The sequence below is a fragment of the Xyrauchen texanus genome, chromosome 27 (genome assembly GCF_025860055.1).
Source record: "Xyrauchen texanus isolate HMW12.3.18 chromosome 27, RBS_HiC_50CHRs, whole genome shotgun sequence".
Taxonomy (NCBI): Eukaryota; Metazoa; Chordata; class Actinopteri; order Cypriniformes; family Catostomidae; genus Xyrauchen; species Xyrauchen texanus.
This window is the reverse complement of record NC_068302.1, coordinates 10,122,802-10,145,170: the sequence shown is the minus strand read 5'-3', so window position 1 is coordinate 10,145,170 and position 22,369 is coordinate 10,122,802. Positions and strand designations below refer to the sequence as shown.

At 39.8% G+C, this 22,369-nt stretch overlaps 1 protein-coding gene across 1 annotated transcript in view; it reads right to left on the bottom strand.

The window, feature by feature from the left end:
- The window catches only part of LOC127621081 (transcription factor 7-like 1-B), a 62,171-nt gene extending 44,148 nt beyond the window's left edge, over positions 1 to 18,023 (bottom strand). The window contains exons 1-3 of the mRNA XM_052094528.1: positions 17,169 to 18,023; positions 16,987 to 17,059; positions 16,775 to 16,902 (exon numbers count right to left, since the gene is read on the bottom strand). Coding sequence (XP_051950488.1) covers positions 16,775 to 16,902; positions 16,987 to 17,059; positions 17,169 to 17,354 — 387 coding nt within the window. The 5' untranslated portion in view covers positions 17,355 to 18,023. The remainder of the gene's footprint in view (positions 1 to 16,774; positions 16,903 to 16,986; positions 17,060 to 17,168) is intronic.
- Between the last annotated feature and the right edge of the window lie 4,346 nt (positions 18,024 to 22,369).

Genomic DNA, 22,369 nt, shown 5'->3' with positions numbered 1-22,369 from the left:
TAGGGTATGCTTAAATTTTCTGTAAATTCTGCCCCACTAGTAGTGCCAAATGGAAATTCAAAAATAATGACTATGCCCAAACCATGCTCCTAACTCTAAGCCCCCATCCTGTTAACTTTTCAGACAAACAAGTAGTCCAGTCCCAATCTCACGCCATTTGGGTGAGCCAAAAGTTGACATGTTGGACTCAATGATACAAGGCAATGTTTTGAATGCCCTTACAAAAATCTAAAGTTAGGGGGGGCCTGTGTAGCTCAGCGAGCATTGACTACCACCCCTGGAGTCACGACTTTGAATCCAGGGTATGTTGAGTGACTCCAGCCAGGTTTCCTAAGCAACCAAATTGGCCCAGTTGCTAAGGAGGGTAAAGTCACATGGGGTAACCTCCTTGTGGTTGTGATTAGTGGTTCTAGCTCTCAATGGGGCACGTGGTTATTTGGAGGATCATGGAGTGGATCGTGGAGTGTAGCATGAGCCGCCACATGCTGTGAATCTCCACGGTGTCATGCACAACGAGCCACGTGATAAGATGTGCGGACTGACTGTCTCAGAAGCGGAGGCCGCTGAGACTTGTCCTCCACCACCCGGACTAAGGTGAGCAACTGCGCCACCATGAGGACCTTCTAAGTAGTGGGAATAGGGCATTCTAAATTGGGAGAAGAGGATAAAAAAATTTTTATAATAAAAATCTAAAGTTCTGGCAAATTTGCCACTTAATATTTTAAAATGCAAATGAGCTTTGCGCCAAACAATTCTCATTGTTGCCACAGGTTTGCCATATAATTATTTGCTAGCAGTAGCAAATTGTCCATTACTGCCAAAGGTTTGATTTACAAACCCTTAACGGCAAATTCACAACTACTGGAAAAGAGCTACAAACTTCTTTCCATAATCTGCAGCAAAAAGTTTTATTCTATGCAAATTTACTATCCATTAACTACCGAATAGAAATATTTTGCCAGGGAGCCCCAGAAAGCATTGGGGAATTAACAGTTGTGTCTTGATGGTAACCTTTGTTCTGTGAAACTTTTGTTAGGATTGCATTTTCTGCTACTAGATTAGGGTTACTTCTGGACTCCAAATAAACTGTGTATAAATGTAATGTATGAATCTCAACTTTTCGCTGAATGAGGCTTACCATTTGGACACAACAGTAATCGATCTACGAAACCTTGCTTATAGTTGTTTCTGCACATTAACCAGGAAAGTATTTTGACATAGGAAAAAAGATTTGATGGCTCACTGATGTGCTCTTTACTTAGTCACAAAAATGTCCCTGAAATCTCACTGACCCAATGGAAAAGGTGACAAGCGAGTTTTGAGGTTTCGGAAAGCTGCGCAGTAGGCCTGACAACTCTGTTTGGGACTGTTGTTGTTGTTGCAAAGCGTCTTGCCTGGAGCGGCCTTGTTAAGCAAGCTAATCGTTCACATCTGGAGCTCTGCTGAGCGAGGGGAAGGAGTCTAGATGGAGGGGAGAAGCAGGAGAAACAGAGCAGGATATTCAGGTGGTGGTACGCAAGCACAGGGGCATATCCTGTGACAAATGTGACCTACCGACAGCAAGACAAAAACAAACAGAGTGAGAGAAAGAATCGCTTCATTCCTTTTTCTACATGAAATATTGGAGGAGTCATCTTATCATTAGTTTGCTGGGACTGCTGTGCCTTAGCTGTCTTTGCAGAAGAATATCAGCCCTGCAACTCTTGAATATTTTTTTGGCCTTCATTTGACCTGTGGGCTGAGGCAGGGCCTTCAAACAAATATGAGAGTGATCAGAGATCCTAATCTGGATGTGTCAGCATCCAGGGGCTGATGGGCCACATGTTTGCATACCCAACGAGGCACTGCTCTTGTTGGGCAAGGAGTCACACAAAAAAAATTAATTCTTTTAGAAAAATATTTTGTCTTCTCGAACTCTATGCGAGTGTAAAACTTCTTTGTCCAACATTTCTTCTCTCTACACCTTTTTTTTCTCCCCGTCAACCCCCCTTCCTTTTACTTATTTCCTTATCATCACTATCACTTTTCCTCTGTCCACCCACCAACTGTGCAGCATATCAACCCCAGTCTCTCTCTCTCTCTGTAAAAGCTTTAACTAAAACCATCTGCTTGGAATACCAGACTGATGAAGGTCTGCTTGGGAGTTGCCCCCACCCCACACCACACATATTCCCCCTCCCTTCCCTCTTTCTCTTTCTGCACAATCAGATTTTATTAGCTTATACTCCAGCACTTAGCATTCTGGTTTTAAGAGCACCGATGGCTCTTAATGTGAAATAAAATCCTGCTCTCCACGTGAGGGGCCAATCATGATCCGGAGGGGCCCCGCTGTAGCTTATGGCATGGAGGGCGTACAGAGCCCTGCTATCAATCAGCCAAACACCCCTTATCACCCTGGAGATAGACAGATGACCCCCACACCCAGTCAACCTACAGGGGGTTAACCTTGGCCCAGTGGTTGGGGGCTTAAGCTTGGCCTAACGCTGATACACACAGCCTAGAGGGGTAAGTGGATATTAGTGGGACATATGAGAAGTGCGTGCACACATATACTTGTATACTTAATGCAGACATGTGACAAGTCAGTATTAGTTTGACATACGACAAGCATGAACTGCCTGACATACATAGACACACAAACAGGACTATATTTCATCATGGCCAACTCTATACTTTTGACATACGAGCAGCTGCAATATCTTTCTGGAAACACAAAGTGCATTACATTGTTTACATGTGTTTTCCACATTATAGCCTATAGCAGGGGACGGGAACCTTTTTTCACTAAAGAGCCAATTTTTTAATTTTTGGTTGATGCATTTTTTCGAAAGAGCCATACCACAAATGAATAATTCACTAGTTTAAGTTTTTCAATCAAATAAAATGTTTATATTGCCCATAGACTCCTCAAAAACAAACAAATATGCAAATATTAATAGGTAACATGTTGCAATATGGATTTGAGTACAAATGTTTGTGCGGGTCTCCATAAAATGACTTAATTTTACTTCATGAAAAACGTTACTTCCCTTTTGGGCTGAACGATACGTAAAAAACATTTTAATGATAACCGCATTTAAAATATAAATATTCGATTATATGTTCAATCCCCAAGGATCGGTAAATATTTTAGCTTTATTGATTTTGCTTTAAAAAATTTATACATTTATTGACACACAAAAAACTTGAACAAAAGACATTTTTAAATTCAAATAGCACTTTAAACTAAACGAAAAAGCAATACAAATAACGAAGAGATAAAAAAATCTTATATATAACCATCTCCAACGGCTCCATTTGCCATCACGCAAGTATCAATATGCAGCAAAAGGAGCAAATTAAGAACTAAAGACAATTCTAAATGTAAAGATAATTATAATAATCATCATAATAAATAAGCCTAAAAAAAAAATTGTGTTTCCAAAAAATGCTGCCAAATGTGTGTTCTTAGCGAATGTGTTTGTATTCCGTTTTGGTCATATTTATGCTGCCTAAAGAAAAAAAATAGAACTCAATTTTAGGTTCAAGGTGAACGTGTCTTATATTACCTTAAACTTTAATCACCTTCATCTTTGTTTCTTCAAAACAAAGATACCCGTATATATTACTGAAGTTGCGTTCAAAATGTTTAAGAGCAAACTAAGCTTGCAGTACCTCACGAGATGATCGGAGATCATTTGCAGCATTCTCATAGATTACATTATTCTTCCAAACAGTTGTCAGTTGAATGAAACTGAGAAAAAGGAGTGATAACTCTTTACATGCGCTTGTTTCACTAGACAGGGTCCCGTTGCGCGCCTCTGAACAGTGAATCAGACACGAGCATTGACGACTTTTCTTTTGTCTGTTCTTAAAAATATAATAAAGTGTTTCTTCAAACACGTCAGCATTTCTTGTCATGTGTCACTCCAAGACACCTTTGCAGGTAGATGAGCAAAATTACTCGTGCATGAAATGCATTTGGAGAGGAGCTCGCAAACTGGATTGAGTCTCGTCGCATTTTACGGGTGCTATATCACACCCTGGTTGCACATAAAAAATAACTAAATTAATAAAATCGCTCGTAGAAAATGCTCTTAACAGCTAAGATCAAAAGTTATTGGGAAACGAGTCCCAGAACTGTATGAATGGGCGTATGTTGGAGAAGTGCTTTCATTGCACTCAGATCTCACTGCGCGCACACATCACATCAGACAAGCATCGGCGGCTTTTCTTTCATCTGGTCTTCAAAATATAATGAATTCGTCAAACGAGTGTCTTTGTCTCTAATTTCTTGTTATATATCTCTCCGACAAGTCTTTAGGATTGCCTTCCACAGTGGCTGGTACATCAGCAAAATACTCTGCATGAAAACTCTGCATTTGGCGGGTGTTCATTTCAAACCTTGTTCACCAGAAGTAGGCTGTAAAATTCAGGAGAAAGGAAACCAAAACAGTGTCATTGACTTCAAGCTTTGCAATCGCACCCACACTTCTAGAAAGTGTGGTGCGATTGCAAAAACTTTCTAGAAAGTTTTAAACGATCATGTGTTAAACTTTCTAGAAAGTTTTAAACGATCATGTGTTAAACTTTCTAGAAAGTTTTAAACGATCATGTGTTAAACTTTCTAGAAAGTTTTAAACGATCATGTGTTAAACTTTCTAGAAAGTTTTAAACGATCATGTGTTAGTGAATGGTGAGAGACACGGCGAGCCACTTGATTTTTAACAAAGAGCCACTTATGGTTCGCTAGCCACAGGTTCCCAACCCCTGGCCTATAGACTACAGCTAGTGCTTATGCACAATTGGGTGTGCATTGCAAACGTCAGCTCATGAGTCAGAGTGCCAAATGACCAGGTCCAACTGACTAAATTAAACCCTATAGATGAAATTACTCTTATGTCACACAGCAGTAAAACATGCTTCCGGGTTCTTTTGAGCAGCATATTTCAATGGTGGAAATAGGCAGCACTGCATTTTTCTGTTAATGTTAATAAAATGTTATTATAAAGGAATATCTAGTCAATGAACTGCAGTGGTGGAGACAGGTCTCGTTCCTCCCGGTAAATCCTACATGGTGGTCTTGATCATATAAGATAATTGTCAGATAATTTTTTTCATATGTTACAGTGACAGCACTTTGAATATGAAAAACACCATTTGTAATTGGCTTTTGCACGATTTCTTCATAAAAACAACAAAAGGTTATAACCACCAACAGCTGCTTTGTGATATCCTGACAATTGTGTCTAATAGACTCGTGAAATATCATAATTTAAGTAAAATTCTGAGTTTTCCTGAAGCGATCTGATGGAAATGTAAAGAAGCCCAAATCTCAAATAATCTGTGGGAAACAGGGTATTTCAACCCCACAAACAGCACATTTTGGGAAGCTTCAGTGCAATTTGTACGAAGCATCAAAAGGCAGCAGTTCTTTTCTGGGCTACCAAAAGATCCCAGAAGTGGCGGGGCAGAGCGTTCATTTGTAAACAGTAACTTTATCTATAGACCTTAGAATGGATGTCACATTAAATTTGAAAAGAAAAAAATGCAGTGAGGTTTACAAGTACAGAATGTTCAATGGGCCTTTTGAAACATGAGGAAAACAAATGTGAAAATTGTTCGTAAAACCATTCTTATGTAAATTGCTGCATTTATTTGTGTCTATAACGCAAGAATAGTCAAACGCAAGGAAGTGTAATTGAGCTTCTATCATGAACGTGCCAAGGAGACTGCTGATGTCAAGATTTATAAGGGGAAAAGGAGTTACATTTTGGTCTGATTCTCACCCAAAATCGATCGTTTCGCTTCAGAAGTTGTATTGATTATCTTTATGCTGCATTATGTCATTTTTGGAACTTGGAAGTTTTGAACTCCATTGACTTGCATTGTATGGATATAAATACATCATACATCTATGAAAATATCTTCCATTTGTGTTCCGCAGGAGAAAGTCACACCATTTTGAGATGACATAAGGGTGAGTAAATGATGAGAGAATGATTATTTTTGGTTAAACTATCATTTGGGCGTACTTGTTTTTTATTTTTATTGGATTATTCTTTGAGAATATACACCCATGGTTATAACCCTTGAAACTATGACTTTCAAAAAACATGGCAATAGACAAAACACTCTGGACGACTTAAGTTTTTAAATTTAGACATACGACAGTATGACACACTGAACATAATTTTGACATTACATCGTTTATTTATTGACATTGCCGTTTTAATCAAATTGAATGTGGTTTTATATTATCAGAGAAAATAATACATGTAAAGGTTAATTCTCATAAATAAGAAGTCTCTAAAGGCTGTATACATGTAGAAATTTACGTTTACCACTTTTGAAATCCAAACAACTAAATCTAATATCTACCCATATAAAGAATGCAAAACAAGTGTAAAAAATATAGTGAGACTTTGCATTGTGTCGTTTTAACAGAAAGCAAAAAGCTAACTAGATCATATAATAAATATAAAGCCTACCCCATAAAAAGAATGCTACATAAATACCTTGTCCACAGATTTTGTACTGCCGTTTATGAATTTGTTTACGAACAACCAGCAAAAAGGTCAACTAGATAATATAATAAAAATATGTCTACCTGTCTAAAGAATGCTACGCAAATACAAAAAACTACCTTCAGATTTAATACTGTATGGTTTAAGTACTTGTTCATGAACAGCTGGCAAAAATTGTCCATTACATAACAAATATAATAAATCTAACTATAAAAAACTACCTCGAGACTTTGTAATATCCTGTTTATGAACAGCTGGTTTCACACAAAGAAAGAAATTCAAGCTGCAGTATCTCTACACCAGTCACTCATGTGTATATTACTGGGAATAGGCACCATAAAAACAGTCCACCAAGAGTTCGAGAGAGACTTTAAAGTGTGCAAAAACAGTTTGCCGTCTTGTCGAAAACATCCCAGTGCGGAATTAAAGTGGGCATCTCCATGTGCTGTGCTTCTGTATGAACCTGGCCGACTCCGAAGCGCCTGCCACAGATTAATAAATTGATGAAAAAAATACATTTATACACATGCTCATCTCAAGCAGCTTCAAAGGCCTTTTCATTGATGTCACATAACGTAGGGATCCACGCGTGTGTGTGTGTGTGTGTGTGTGTGTGTGTGTATAAAGAGGGCTGCTTGGTTTGCCAGTCCTCACAGGGGGTAGCATCTCTCCTGAAGGGCCCTGCTTTTGAAAAGCCAGAGAAGGCTATAAACAGAATATGTAATGGCAGGGAGGGAACAGAGGGAGGGTTGATGGGCAAGCTATGGGTGGCAGAGAAAGTGACGCCAACTCCAGCTCTCCTACGAGAAAGGAAGGAGGAGGGAAGGCCAAGGCTGGCAGTGTTTCACACAATTCAAAGAGTATGGAGAATGCAAACACACATCCATATACACGATGCACACATAGATTTCTTTTCTGGGACAGGAGTTGAGTGGTTTATGGGAGTCTGTGCTGTTTATGTTTGACAAGAACCTTCAACAGATGTACTCTTCAAATATCTAATATAAATGTTCGATAAATGTGACATTGGTTACTAAATAAGTCCTGAAAAGTCTTTTCAAAGGCAGCCACTGGTCCTGTGCTAAATTAAAATGTATATTCATGTGTGGTAGAATATAGTCCTTACCCATTCAAATTTGACGCTTTGAAAAATGGAAATCTGTTCCGTTCCATTGGCCTCATTCATGAAATAAGAGCAGAACCAATTCTTACATTTACAAATTCTTCATAAAACTATCATTACAAAAATTGTCCCATAGTTGTGGAGGAATGGACTTATTTACACCGAAATTTGTTCTGCTGATGTTTCATGAATAAGGCCCAATGCCATATAGGGTTGAGTAAAAATGTGATTTTGTTGAAAAGTTTTCAATTAATTACAATCTAGATATTGATTCTAAAATTATAAGATTGATCTTTATAGACGTGCAACCCTCGCATTTGCGACCAAATGTTTTGACTAAAAAAATCTGCAACTAGCCATTGGCTTTCAGATATCACTAGGCAGTTATTTAGTAGTTTAGAGGCAAAGAGGTTCATCACAAAGATCCTTTCACTGCGTGTTGACAGTAAAAGTTTGGTTTGACTCGTTCTGTGGAATGTGTGTCCAAAGACGAGATCCACACACAATCAATTTGTCCTTAAATAATGTCTCTTTGAATTCACTTTTTCTTTACAGTCAGTTGGTGATCAGAACAACAAAATTAGAATCATTATTCCAATCACACATAGTACGGATTCACTAAAGAAGCTGTGCGACTCCACTCTCATTAATGTGCACTCGACTGAAAACCTTCTGTGAGACACTTGCTGAAATGCCGCAATTCTAAAAGAGACGGTACTGGTTCAGCAGTTTTGATATAGTCACTGTACATAGCAGTTTAAATTGACCGCGTAATATATACTGTATTAGCCTAAACTGACTATATTTCTTAAGTATCATTTTCAATTGCAGGTGGTGGCATAGTGGCTAAAGCACAGGGCTGTTAATCAGAAGGTCACTGGTTCTAACCCCACAGCCACCAATGTGTCCTTGAGCAAGGCACTTAACACTCCAGGTTGCTCCGGGGGGGATTGTCCCTGTAATAAGTGCACTGTAAGTCGCTTTGGATAAAAGCGTCTGCCAAATGCATAAATGTAAATGTGTGTAGCTCTTACCAAAGATTTGAAAGTTTTTGAAGGGAAATTCTTCTCAAATTAAAGAAATCCATGTAGAAGTCAGTCAAGACTGTTTACACAGTTGTGATAAAAGTATCATCGTGGAACATTTGACAACTACCTAACAGATGGCCTTCAACAGATCTGTCTTTCTCTCGTTCTCTCGAACATTATGCCTACACCTCAAACATGTGTGTTTGCTTGCCATAATGTTCACTCTGTTGAAGTTACAGTTACACTCATCACTGTAGCAGCAGGAGGCCAGAGGCTTAAGAATCAAACAGGTACAGCCCGTCTTCATGAATACACACACGAAAATGATCTTTAAAAACATGCACAATAGAGCTATTGACTCAACTCTGTCTCGAAGATTTTAAGCACTAATAGCTTTGAGCACCTGAATGTGGAAAAATGCCCAGTGGAGGCCTGGAACGCTGTGAAAGACATGTGGCCTGAGCTATGATGACATGCTCAGGCATTACAAAACTGTGTGTTTGTGTGCGAGTATGCCCTGTGCTATTCTTCTCCATAAAGACAAGACTAAACAGTTTAAAATGTGTTTCCACTGAGGTGTGTTTGTTTGGCTACGTGGGCGCCGCAACACAAAAGCCACAGTTACAAGGTTTGGCGAGTCGCTCTGTTCACTACCGTTCTGCAGCCGAGAGCGCCCAAAACATCTGAATGTGTTAAAATAACACGGGCATGTGCTGGAAGGTTTTGTGGCACAGGGAGTTTGAAGGACGAAATCGAATAAAAAAGGAGTCAAAGTAGGACAGAGTGTTTCAATCCCCTTTTCAGGAGAGCAAAAATTTACCAGAAAATCATTTCAGCATGTAAATGTGGATTAAAGTGCAATGCTAGCAACAGCCACAGGCCAATGAAAAACATTTATGATTGAATCCATAAAACATGCTTACGACACATTAATATCCTACATATCAAAGCCTGCCATCATAATGGATAGAGGCATTATGTGAAATGGTGTGACTGTTACGAGATTATACTGACAGAACTCATTTTATGTTCACCTTATGCTATTTTTAATTCATAATATAAGACAGAGGACTGGTAATGGTGGAGAGAAGGACAGAATGGAATTGGGGAAATTACAATGTGTTGGGACTTGGTACTATGTCCACTAACCCCTAATTCCAAAGAACTTTAAGACTTTCCAAGAGGCCCACAACTCACAAGACCATAAAAGGTTGCACTTTGCTCATCAACTACATATATGTACTGTATATATATACACCATACTGTAGTACAGAGGCAGACCGATAGTGTAGTTTGACATTATCGATAACTAAGTTGATGGAAAAGTCTGATAACAGAATAATCGTCCAATACAAAAAATAAAAAAATAAAAAAATATCTTAGTCTTTCCTTACTATGGCCATCTAGTTTACTGTTCAACCAAACTCCCAATAAAAGCCAGAAAAAAATTAAGATTTGGAAAAGGAGGAAAAAACATATTTGCAACTATCGGCATAGATTTTTGCAGATAAAAGATAGTATCGAAAAGCAACAATCAGGATTGTTTAATGGACCCTTTTCACAGACCTGTTATAATACGTTTCCGCCTTCTTTACAACTTCAATATAGCAAACTTTTTTATATTTACAATTTTAAAAACATTTAGTGTAAATGTGTAACATTGTACATTTGTTTCGCTCTCGGTGGGGCGCATGGCGAGTTGTGCGTGGATGCCACGGAGACGTAGCGCGTGTGGAGGCTCACGCTATTCTCCGCAGTAACACGCTCATCAAGCCATGTGCATAAAATGCGCAGATTGATTAAGAGCACATATGGAATTGGGGATACATTTTTTTTAATTGTACTTTGTATTATATTACACTGGAATATGTTTAAAAAAAAATCAGTTACCATAGCTACGATGAGGCTTGTAATACAGCTTCCGAGGGAGTGACAGAAAATGTGTCCTGTTTCTCTCTTCTTACTGCTGTTATCCAGCGCTCTATATTTATTTTATTTTGCAAAACTGTGAAAGGGTAACCATTAATTTTTTTCTTTTGCTTTTGGAGCGAACAGGTAAGCATAAATTACATCTGCTGTGGTATCCCATTCAAGTTCATCCAACTATGACAACTTCTGCTTTGTGTGAAACGGGTCCATCGGTAAAACTGATATATATTGGTCTACCTCTTCTTCAGTACTCTACACTCACTGAGCAATTTATTAGGGACTAATAAATTTGGTCTTCTGCTGTTGTAGCCCATCCGCCTCAAGGTTCAACGTGTTGTAAATTCTGAGATGCTATTCTGCTCAATACAATTGTACAGAGTGGTTATCTGAGTTACCATAGAATTTTTGTCAGTTTGAACCAGCCTGGCCATTCTCCGTTGACCTCTCTCATAAACAAGATGTTTCCGTCTGCAGAACTGCAGCTCACTGGATGTTTTTTGATTTTAGCACCATTCTGAGTAGACTCTAGAGACAGTTGCATGTGAAAATCCCAGGAGATCAGCAGTTACAGAAATACACAAACCAGCCAGTCTGGCACCAACAATCATGCAACGGTTGAAATCACTGAAATTTTCCCCCATTCTAAGGTTGATGTGAACATTTACTGAAGCTCCTGACCCGTATTTGCATTTTATGCATTGCACTGCTGCCACATGATTGGCTGATTAGATAATCACACAAATAAGTAGGTGTACATGTGTTCCTAATAAATTGCTAAGTGAGTGTATATATTACTTCCCCTTCTCTATTTCCAACCCGAGTCCCTCCAACAGAAAATTCCACAGGCCAAGCGCAAGCATTCATGTCACTGACAACCATTGAGAAGAGCTGAAGAGATGGCTGGCTGACACACAAGGGCCTCAAAAAAAGTCCCTCTGGATTATTGAGGAATTTGAGCTCTGAACAGACCCTAAATCAATTATAAGAAATCTGCACGCCTGCATTTCCCCACGTCCCTCCCATCTGTCACTTTATACCTCCGTTTCTCTTCATCTTACTCTCAATTTTGTCCTTCTCTCAGACTCTTTTTCTACAAACTTGGCTTGATTACCTTTCTTTTTGGTTTTTACTAAGAGCGTCTCTTACACAATGCTTTTAAGTTATTAAGATGGGCACACTCACCTGTAGATGAATAGAAATCTGATCAAACAAGTGTGAGGTACAAGCTTAAATCTGAGCTGCTCAATGGCTTTGGCAAATGTAATAATACTGGGATCTGACCATCAAAAAGAGAACACTCAGATTTTGGCAGAACTTGTGTCACCTTTCCTGATATATTTCTTGAGGCCCATGTATGAACTCACAATCACATGCGAGGTTAGTTAGCTGAATTAAAGAATAGGTCTGAACACCTTATCCACCTTCAGATATGCACGTCCACACAAATTAAACATATTTGACACTGATATTTAAATGCCTCAACGCACCCTAAATATCCAGAATAAGGCATATGATACCCAAAAATAATAGCCAACAATAACAATCTGATAACACTTGACTATGTTTCTGTCCTCTGAGGAATGCTAAGAAATTAGGAATGGTTTTGTTTGAATTGCCTCAGCTAATGCCACAGGTGCTCAGAGCGTTGAATTCCCTTTGGCCAATTCTTTGGCATTTTTCTTTAGTTTTATACACAATAAATATTTCATGATAACTCAGAATTCTGAGCAGTTTCGCAACACATCCTCTGGGATATTAACAAAGTCACTCGCAAAATCCAATATATTACTTTAGATGCGATACTATTAGATGTTTACTCTATTTGCAATTGCTTTAGGCTTCTCTTTGGTGTTTGAGGACTGCCTTAGCAAGCACTGCGTATTCTCCTTTAATGTGATTTGTGCACTTTACTGAAAGCCGTTTGGTTAAGAAAGGTTTAGACAAACCTACTCAGCTAGACCAGAGATTTAAATGCATTTTCAAATAATTTTTTTGGAAACACTCAATCATGGTAGAAGCTGAATGGCTTTCATTCTGACAAAGATAATTCTCTTGTCATTTATTTGATTCATTTCTTCATTTCCAAAACATTCAGTCTACTGTTAATAGTCAAACCCACTGAATATCTCTTAAGGCAAACAGCACACAGTGTCAAATTACTCATATTCTGGATGAAAAAGGGTAAACAGTACAGACATATGCTTTTCCTGGCAAACATCCTACACATTTGTGCATTTGTTTAAAAGTTGGGGTAAAACACTGGAGACAATTCACATTCTGAGGGGCTCTTTCAAGTTCCTCAGTTTTTTTGGAAACTTTCTTATGTGACTTTGACTGCTATGACTGAGGCTGTCTGAGCGAGAGATTAAGATTAGTGAGTAAATATTTAAAGTATGCCAACCACTCATTGTCTGACTCGCAACTCAGTCAGAGGTGTCGATTGACAGGCTAAACTCATCTGCCTCAGTGACCTCCCCGTCAGAAACACACACACAAACACATTTTCCTTGGACCGCAGTGGACCGCAGTGGGTTAGATCTGATAGGCTTAAGGACAAGAGAGATATCTTACTCTGGGATAATCTGTTTACTGGAACTTTCAGATAAAATACAAGCTCCAATCCATTCAACTTCAGTAGGTTACGAACGTCTGTGATTCTAAGGGGGCTTTCACACTTGGTTCGATTGCCTGTTCCGAACCAGAGTTCGATTGCTCCCCCCTCCCCCCGATAGACTGTGTTCACATTATATATTTGTATCCGAACCGCGGTACGCTTGCGTCATCAAGCTGCAGCTGGTGCGTAATCGTGTTGCTTGATAACCGCGAAATGAAAAGGCGTCAAAATTCAATGAATAGACTTGCTCGGTTCACATTTGTTCTTTTTTTAACCTTTGGTTTTGTTTTCAACATCAAGATACAGAAACACACTTGCGTCTGTCTGCTGCAAAAATACTGAAATCGTTCAAAAGACAGCGGGCTGTCCGCCGAAGACAATTTTTGCGAAGGCAAGCAGAAATCATCTCTCTGCTTGCAGTGCGTGTGCGTCAATCCCGCTTTTCGTCAAGGTAAGTGTATACACACACACACGCACGCACGCACGAAGTAAACCCTTTCCGCTCATTTTGAAAGTGACGCGTGTGAGACTGACGACCACATTATACGTCATCAATAGCGGTTCACTTCCACGGTTTGGTTCGATTGCGTTCATATCAGCAGCGAACCATACTGGAGTTCACATGAACCGTACCCCAGACCACCTTTTTAAGCGGACCCGAGTACGGTTCGCGGGTGCGCACCCGAGTTCGGAAGACAGCGTTCACATCATCCAAACGAACCGAACTCTGACGTCATTCGAACCGGGGTGCGCACCAAAAGTGCTAGTGTGAAAGCCCCCTAATACTGTGGAGGAATAATAAAAGAGTTAGGCTAAATGTGGGCGCTGCCTCTTTTTCAAAACAGTATGAGTGGGAAGATGAATCCAGCATAGATATTTGTCTGAAATGTACAGCTGGATGAATTGGGCTACATGGGGTCATTTTATGAGGGAACAAAAATTTTCTACAGTTTTTACTGCCCAATCAGCCAACAAAATAAAAAAAGTTTAAATCCTCATCCTGAATGACATCATCTGAATGTTCGCTAGTAAGCCCATATTAGCCTCTGGCTCCTTATTGCGCATTATATTAGTGATAACAGAAGGCTTCAGTATGTGTAAGATTTGCATTACATTGGCTTAATAAACCAACATTTGAGAGTATTTGATACGCACAAAGCTGAGCTTACAATGGGTCGTTTCTGCAAATACTTTTCTAACATGTCACGTCTCTTGGGATGTGCAAAATAACCTCATTTTAAAATCGACTAGTCGATGGATTGCCCTGTATAATTAGAACCATCTGACCACAATCCGACACATTTCTGAGGTAATTTCTTCATTTACATAAGATGTATTCTTGCATTCAAAAACAGACAGAGAACAAATGGAATGGAGCATGGGGTAAACAAATTTATAAAAAAATATTTTTTATTTAATTTGACATGGCATCTTAAAAACACAAAACTCCGTGAGGTACTCAAAAAAACAGCACAAGTCTCAACGTAACAGCAAAGAAATTCCATCTGAATGAGTATGGCTGCAGCGGCAGTGCTGTAAAGGTGATGAATTTAAATGGTTTTACCACGCTAACTGTCTAAGGCTATCAGCACACTCATTTAAGTACTGTCGCTAACAATATACAAACTTTAAGGAAATATATTAAATTGCCATTGAATAAACAAAACAAAAAATAATCACAAACGAAACACCAAAGTTATAACATCAAAACAAGAATACGAAATTGAGTTGCGTGTACAAGCGATGTTGAGGGTGGGATGAACTAGGATGAACCATGCTGCTTTAAGATAATTTAAGCCAATTGGCTTTTCCCACAACAAAACTGTATAGGGCGAGGAACAAAAGAAAATCTGGGTACTACTACTATGCATCTAGTCTGTAAGGAGCAGCCATTACGCTAATGAGGGCCTATGGAGATCCCAATGAAGCCATCAGCATTCACTCCGAATGACAATGCAAGACTAACGCCCCAGGAACTGAATGGAACGGATTGGGAAGGAGGGAGAGCTCGTACGCAGGAGTGAAAAGAAATGGAGAGGCCAAGGAAAACTTATGTGAGTGTGTGTGTGTATGCATCTGGGGGGTCACAACTTTTCACCAATACCCTTGGCCAAATCCAATCAAATCACACTGTGAATCAGGGAGAGAAGGATTTGTGCATTGAAATAAACAATGACTGTAGAATTTGTACATTTGATGAGATGGCTCATAGTTTAGCCAAAAAAAAAAGATCACGGTTGAAGCGTTCCTCTTTTTTTTTTTTTTGCAGCAAAGACCCAAACTTTTATTCTCTCCTCTTTTTTTTCCAGAGCACCGACGCATAGCACGCAGCAAAGCCATACATGAATGCCAGCTGAGTTCTTTGCAAATTGGGATGAAAAGACCCAATGCTGAGGCTAAAAGGGCAGCCAACCTTTCCCAGACACTGACACAAAACTCAAAACACATCTATAGGGGGAGAACAGCCAAAGCAGGCAAACTCTGCAACTATCTGAAAAGGACGAACTCCCAGATATAATTTCAGTTTGACAGACCCCTACTCTCGGCCAGACTAATCTTATTTTAAAGCAGGCTAAACAAGCAGCCAGAAAATGCTTAATTACAGCCAAGTGGCGGAAAACTCAGAATTAGATTCACTGCGTATTAGCTTAATTAGCCAAGCATTTCACAGACAAACACGAGAGATCTTTAGCGCATATTTAGACAACCAAAAGGGCTCTAACAGGACATTATGAAGCCAAAACACTACAAGAACACTTAAGATTTCTGCAAATTTGATGTAGTAAGTGGTGACAATTAGTGGCTTGACCTCACTTGGACCACAAAAATTGGCCACAAATACATTAATACAAATCTGTCAAGCAGCTCAAGCACAGAATTTCAACTCATTTTAAAAATGACATGACCTAAATACACACTGAAATGCCATCAAACCCCAGCAATTTACTTGAAAATTTGATTTGAGACTTGCATATTCGCTAAATGTGATGCAGTGACAAAGGTATAATCCACACTGAATCAGTAAGCTCAGAACTAGCACAATTGAACAAAATAATCCTTACTTAACACTTTCCAGTTTCAAATTTGTAATATTCTCAACTAAGTGCCTGTGGAGAGATGTTTGTTTACTAACTAGCTAACTCACTAAGCTATTGTTTTCATCCAAAGCGACTGACATTACACTAACACAGACAATCCCCCTAAAAAAAAATTGATAATGTGTGTTGCTCAAGGGGACAATAGGGTGATAACCATAACCACCATAGACATTGGAGGAAAACAACCCCCCAAAACATTCATAATAGTGGTCAGTCTATATGGAGAATGACTTTTTAAACTTAACCTTTGCTCTAAACGTTTAACATCATTAATGGTCATTTATTGAGGGGTCTGAACCTTTAACCTTTTGGTCACCAGACATGATATTTAACACTAGGCTCCACTAACTTCTAGACTAAGAAAAGGACAATTCTTGTTTGAGGGCCACTATACACTTGAGCACGATGTTTCTCAGTGCTCCCTAAATAGCCACGCGGATGTACTGAGACAAACAATGTGTTTCAATGGCACTCACCGTTCTCGCGCTGGGAGACAGAGCACCGTTGGACAAGTAAGGATTGGACAGATCTGGAATCATTAGAAACGGGTAGCCTGAATAATGGGGGCTCTTAAAAAATCCTCCATCTTGATGTCTTCTCAAAGCTTGATGATCGACAGGGAGAGAAACGTGTTTAGGTTTCTATTTGATGTAAACAATAAGTTAGTTTAATACAAGAGTGCACTTACCTTCACTAAAATACTCTCGGGCTTTCTCGTAACTGTCATCATCAGCTCTCGGTTGAGGACGCCTCTCGGTTTGCTGGAGCAGAAATAAGACAGAGAGGAGGAAAACAATGCATAAGAGTTATTTTCCGTCGGCAACAACCACATTGGTTTGTTTTGACAGCACGCGCTCGTGTTTGACTCACCTCCGAATCGGACGAACTGCTGTTATTTTCCGACTCGTTCACTAACGAGGACTTCACGTCGTCAAGATCTCTTTCCGACGACACGTTTTCGGAGATTTTGTCTTCTTGTTCGCCCTCATCTTTGAATGGGATCATTTCATCGTTCGCCCCCAACTCATCTCCTCCACCTCCGTTAAGCTGCGGCATGTTTACTTTCTGGCAACGGTTATCGAGATTACGGTTGCGTTACCAGCCGAGTAAACTCTGAAGTGCGAGAAGGACGGCGCAGTCCACTCAGTCAACGAGAGGTAAACACAAGACCTTGAATCTTCTTGTCGTTTCAGAAGTAATCCTTTGCACATGAATTGAAATCCAAATTGTCCATTATTACTTTAAACACGCGATCGCGCAAAGGCACACCAGTTTCATCAGAATCCCTGCAAAAAACTTCGCAAACTCAACTCCAGATGCGAAACGCTATCTGCTCCGCTGCAGCCCGTCCTGAGAAACTTACTAACACAAATAAAAGAACTTGTAACGTCCAAAATTCAAACGCGCGTAATTGTGAATTTGTCTGTGCATTCCAAAACCACCAAACAGAAGTCGCGCAACTTTTTCTTTAAAACAGGCGACCGTCACTTAAGCACGCGTACTGATTGCAACAACGGTCGCGTCGCCTTCTTACTTTCTATCCCACCGGCTAGTTTTATTCAAGTAAAACACGGATTCCTCCGCAAATCAGCTGTACGTTTCTTCAACACAGCGATTTAAACGCTCACGTCGGATAAACTAAACAGCAAACACTGAAAACGACGTGTTTGAACGCGAAGAGGCTCCGTTTCCCTGCACGTTTCTCCGCTGATGGGGAATGCGCAGGAAAGCAGCGGAGAGTGTGTGTGTGTGTGTGTGTAGTGGAGGAGCAAAATGCAGAGGAGGAGTTAAGCGCTGAAAAACGACACTCCATTCAACATGCATACACACTCTCAGAGAAGTTTTAAGGAACAGTTTGTTCAGGGCTTGATTCTTGAAATAGTTCACTGACACCAAGTCCTGGGATTGCGTTATCAATATTTATACAAGGCCCAATCCCCAACCTTAAACCTAACTTTCAGTGGAGTAAAAAATTAATCTTAGAGGGAAAATGGAACCTTCAAATCGTATTGATTATGCAAACACAATTTCTTTCTGGTTTCAACATGGGACGAGAAACCAAGTCGTGCCACAGGGGAAGGTAAATACACTTGAACTGTTGCAAAAATGTCTGATGGGATATGCCTTCTGCCAATATCTCGGCAAAATGTGGTCGAAGTTAGGGTACTGGAACTTAAGGTAGCAACATGTCGACTTCCCACGTGATCATGTTGGTTGAGTAGAGGTGCTCTTTTCTAAGTTATCGTACTTACGGTTTGCAACTCGCTTACATTAGGGGAGTGACCTGAGCCATATCTAGGGACCCCCATTTTGAGACATTTTTTGAAGCTCTTTTGAATAGACCCAGTAGGCAACCACCTAGAGGACCCTAGCAAATGCCCAAAAAAAATAAATATATGCTTTGTGTTCCAAATGGACTCTCAGTTTTTTGGATTATGGTCAATGTAGTCCAGTGTTGTCCAGAACTATAAAAGTTAGGGTTTTGTTCCCTTGTCATGGTTCAGTGATATTTGGGCGAAAATCAATGATGTCATGCTTTCCCAGACTGTCACGTCATGTGTCACTGGTAGCATGCCGCCGCCGTAATCCCCCCCCCCCCCCATCAATACAGATCACAAAAGAACAACTAGGGCGTAACCATCAATGAAGGAGACAGAAACTAAAGTTCCCCCCCACCCAAATACTTCACCAATCTTTAACAGTCTTAAGCACAGCCACATGGAATCTGCACCCGTATAACTGTTTGTTTTTTTTGTTGATCATGCTATCAGCTACTAATACTATTGTCACATTCATAGCTTAGTTTTCACATATTGTGTCATATGGAAATCAATTTAGCTGATTTCTTTTTTTCTCCAAATTCAGCAGTCTACAGACTCCAGCTAGGCCTGGTCATAAGACACACTAGTATTTCACTGCTCTGTATAACTGTCAAATCCAGTAGCTATCATGATGATGTGGAATCCGTATTGTTGAGGAATAGTTCACCCAAAAATGTACAGTTCTGTATTAATTTAAAAGGGTTGTGGACTTGAGTTTCATGACTTGGTCTTGACTTGGACTCAAGTCATACATTTTATGACTTACAACTCTATTCAACATAATCAAAGACTTGCGACTCGACTTAGACTTTGAAAACAATGACTTGTATCTTGACTTGGACTCGAGCCCTGTGACTTGGAAAGACTATACCTTCTAAAACCAAAGATCACAGTTGTACATTTAAAAATGTGCAGCAAATCAATGATTAGTTTACCCAGTAATCGATTCATTTGATTTTCAAATCTGCAATTCCACACTCCACATTCAACTGCCAAAATTTCACCAAAGGTAATATCATTTGGATATAAAGAATAAAATATCAAAGGTAACTAAACGACTGCAGTAGCATTTCATTTATCATGTTAGCTGGGTTAGCTAGCAATGTAGTTCCAGAGAGCTCAGTGCACTGCAACTACAGTGAATTACATTTCATGCCAAATTGCTGAAACCAGTTAAAAGATGCACTGTGTACCATTGAAGGTAGGGTTGCAACCCATCCCGTAAAATAAGGAATCGAGATGTGTCCCCTATAAAACCTGGTCAGATGGTGTCACGGAGAAATCGATAGTTAACATTAGGTAGGACATTTTGCCTACAGTGGGTAAGGGACAATCTGATAATACTGTGGAGGGTGTAACCACAATAGTAATTAAAACTCAGACACTAATTTGGGCAAAGAGCACTATTGACTTTAAGACTTGACGCTTAAATGGGACTGGGGACATTCACTTTCAGCACATGTACAATCAGCGCTGGTGCCCCCCGCCCCCCCAGGGATGTGTGGTCTCCCCACTACTCTTCTCCCTGTACACAAATGACTGAACCACCAATGACCACTCTGTCAAGCTCCTGAAGTTTTCTGATGACACTACATTCATTGGTCTCATCTAAGATGAGTCAGCATACAGAAGGGAGATTGAATGACTGGCTCAATGGTGCAGTCAAAACAACCAAAATGACTCCTGGCAGCAGTGGAGTCATTCAGGTTCCTGGGCACCACATCTCACAGGACCTGAAGTGGGAGACCTACATTGACTCCATTGTGAGAAAGGCTCAACAGAGGTTGTACTCTCTTCACCAGTTGAGGAAGTTCAACCTTCCACAGGCACTGCTGTGGCAGCAGTCATTGAGTCTGTCCTCTGCACTTCAGTAACTGTCTGGTGTGTTTCAGCTACCAAATCAGACATCAGAAGACTTCAAAGGATAGTCCAGAATGCTGAGCGGATTATTGGTTCTCACCTTCCCACCCTCAAGATCTGTACACCTCAAGAGTGAAGAAAGGGGCTGGAAAAATCACTTTGGATCCCATTCACCCAGCACACTACCTTTTTGAATTGTTGCCCTCTGGCTGACTCTACAGAGCACTGAGTACCAGAACAGTCAGGCACAAGGAGAGTATCTCCCTCAGGCCATTCACCTTATGAACAGCTAAAACTGTCCCCGATACTCTCTATTGTGGCAATACAATCATGTGCATATTTAAATATTCATTCATATTTATATTCCATTTATGTTTATTTGACATATCCTACCTCTTCTGCACAACACATTAATTCACCTTGCACATAACTGTATTTCTGTATATAACATATTTGAACAACATATTGCCCTTTATATTTATGTTGTGTCCTATTGTTATTCTTTTTTCACTGTTTACATATATATGTTTATATGTATATTTCAATGTTTGTATGTATATTTTTGTATTCTAATTGCTAAATTTGAGGACTTAACTTGCCTGTCTTGACTTGGGTCTTGACTTGGACTTGTCTGTCTTGATTGGGACTTGCCTGTCTTGACTTAGGACCACGTGCGGAGCTAGAGAGGGGGGGCCCAACAGAAGCCTGGCCACCCCACTCAGCACACCTCTCCGTCCCGGGTGTCACTGTATCCAATCTCCTCCGTTCACGTATCCATGCGCTGCGTCGCACCCTTTGTCATATTGGAGCTCAACAGCTCAAGTCCCCATTCACTTTCATTATATGGAAAAGAGTGGACAGTACATACGTCAACATTTCTCCTTTAGTGTTCCACAGAGGAAAGAAAATCATATGGGTTCGGAACGACATGAGAACGAGTAGATGATGACATTACTATTTCTTTAAACCCATATACTGAAAGGCTTATCATGTTTTATGTTGATACAATGATTGCTAAATAGTTAAACACAGACAGGCCCTCATCCAGCTCTATTCACGGTTTTATTTGCTTGTTTTCTTTAAAACTGGATTTCTTATTCATAGCTCCCTTTATTGCTGCCTGTCTGTGAGGGTGTGATAATAGTCTATATAAGTCTCTAATTACATGGTGTTCTCATAATTGTTGGTTGCAGCTGTGTGAGGTAGTGTGTGCATGTGAAAGAAAAGTGGAATAGTAAAGGTAGGGCTGTGGTAGGAATAAAGCTCTGCTAGTGAAGGCTTTACCTTCGCTGGGTGATGAAATCCCCACTCAGAACAGAGTGATCCCCAAACCTCCCACTGAGATGCTGCCCGAGGGCTAGTCACACACACACTTGAATCTGCTAGGCACAATTGTGTATTCAACACACGCAGAAATAATATGAGGTGATAATGAAGTCTTAATCCAAATAATTTAAAAAAATACTCTGTTCCAAAACTGTATGCTGTATATAAATAACAGCATATAGTTTTGGAACAGCATGAGTGTAAATGATGGCAGAATCTTAATTTTTTTTCTCATGTGAACTATTCCTTTAAGCTTGGTGTCAATTACTGGCTCCTCCTCTGAGCTGCATTTTATGAAAGTAAATCTGCTTAAGAATTGAGATGATGGGAACTCTCCCATGTGATTCTTGAGCTTAGAGGCTAAACATAGAGAATAAGCTGGCATAAGAAACCGCCTTCTCAAAGAATGCAACTACGCCACTTAGTTTAGACTAACTGTTGTAAATGAGTACTATGGGATGCGTCTGAGTGCACGCACACTGCTATTGTGCTCTTATTGTATTTGCAATCTTTCCACTGTTTATATCTGCATTGTCACTCTAATATGTAAAAATCTGCTTCAGG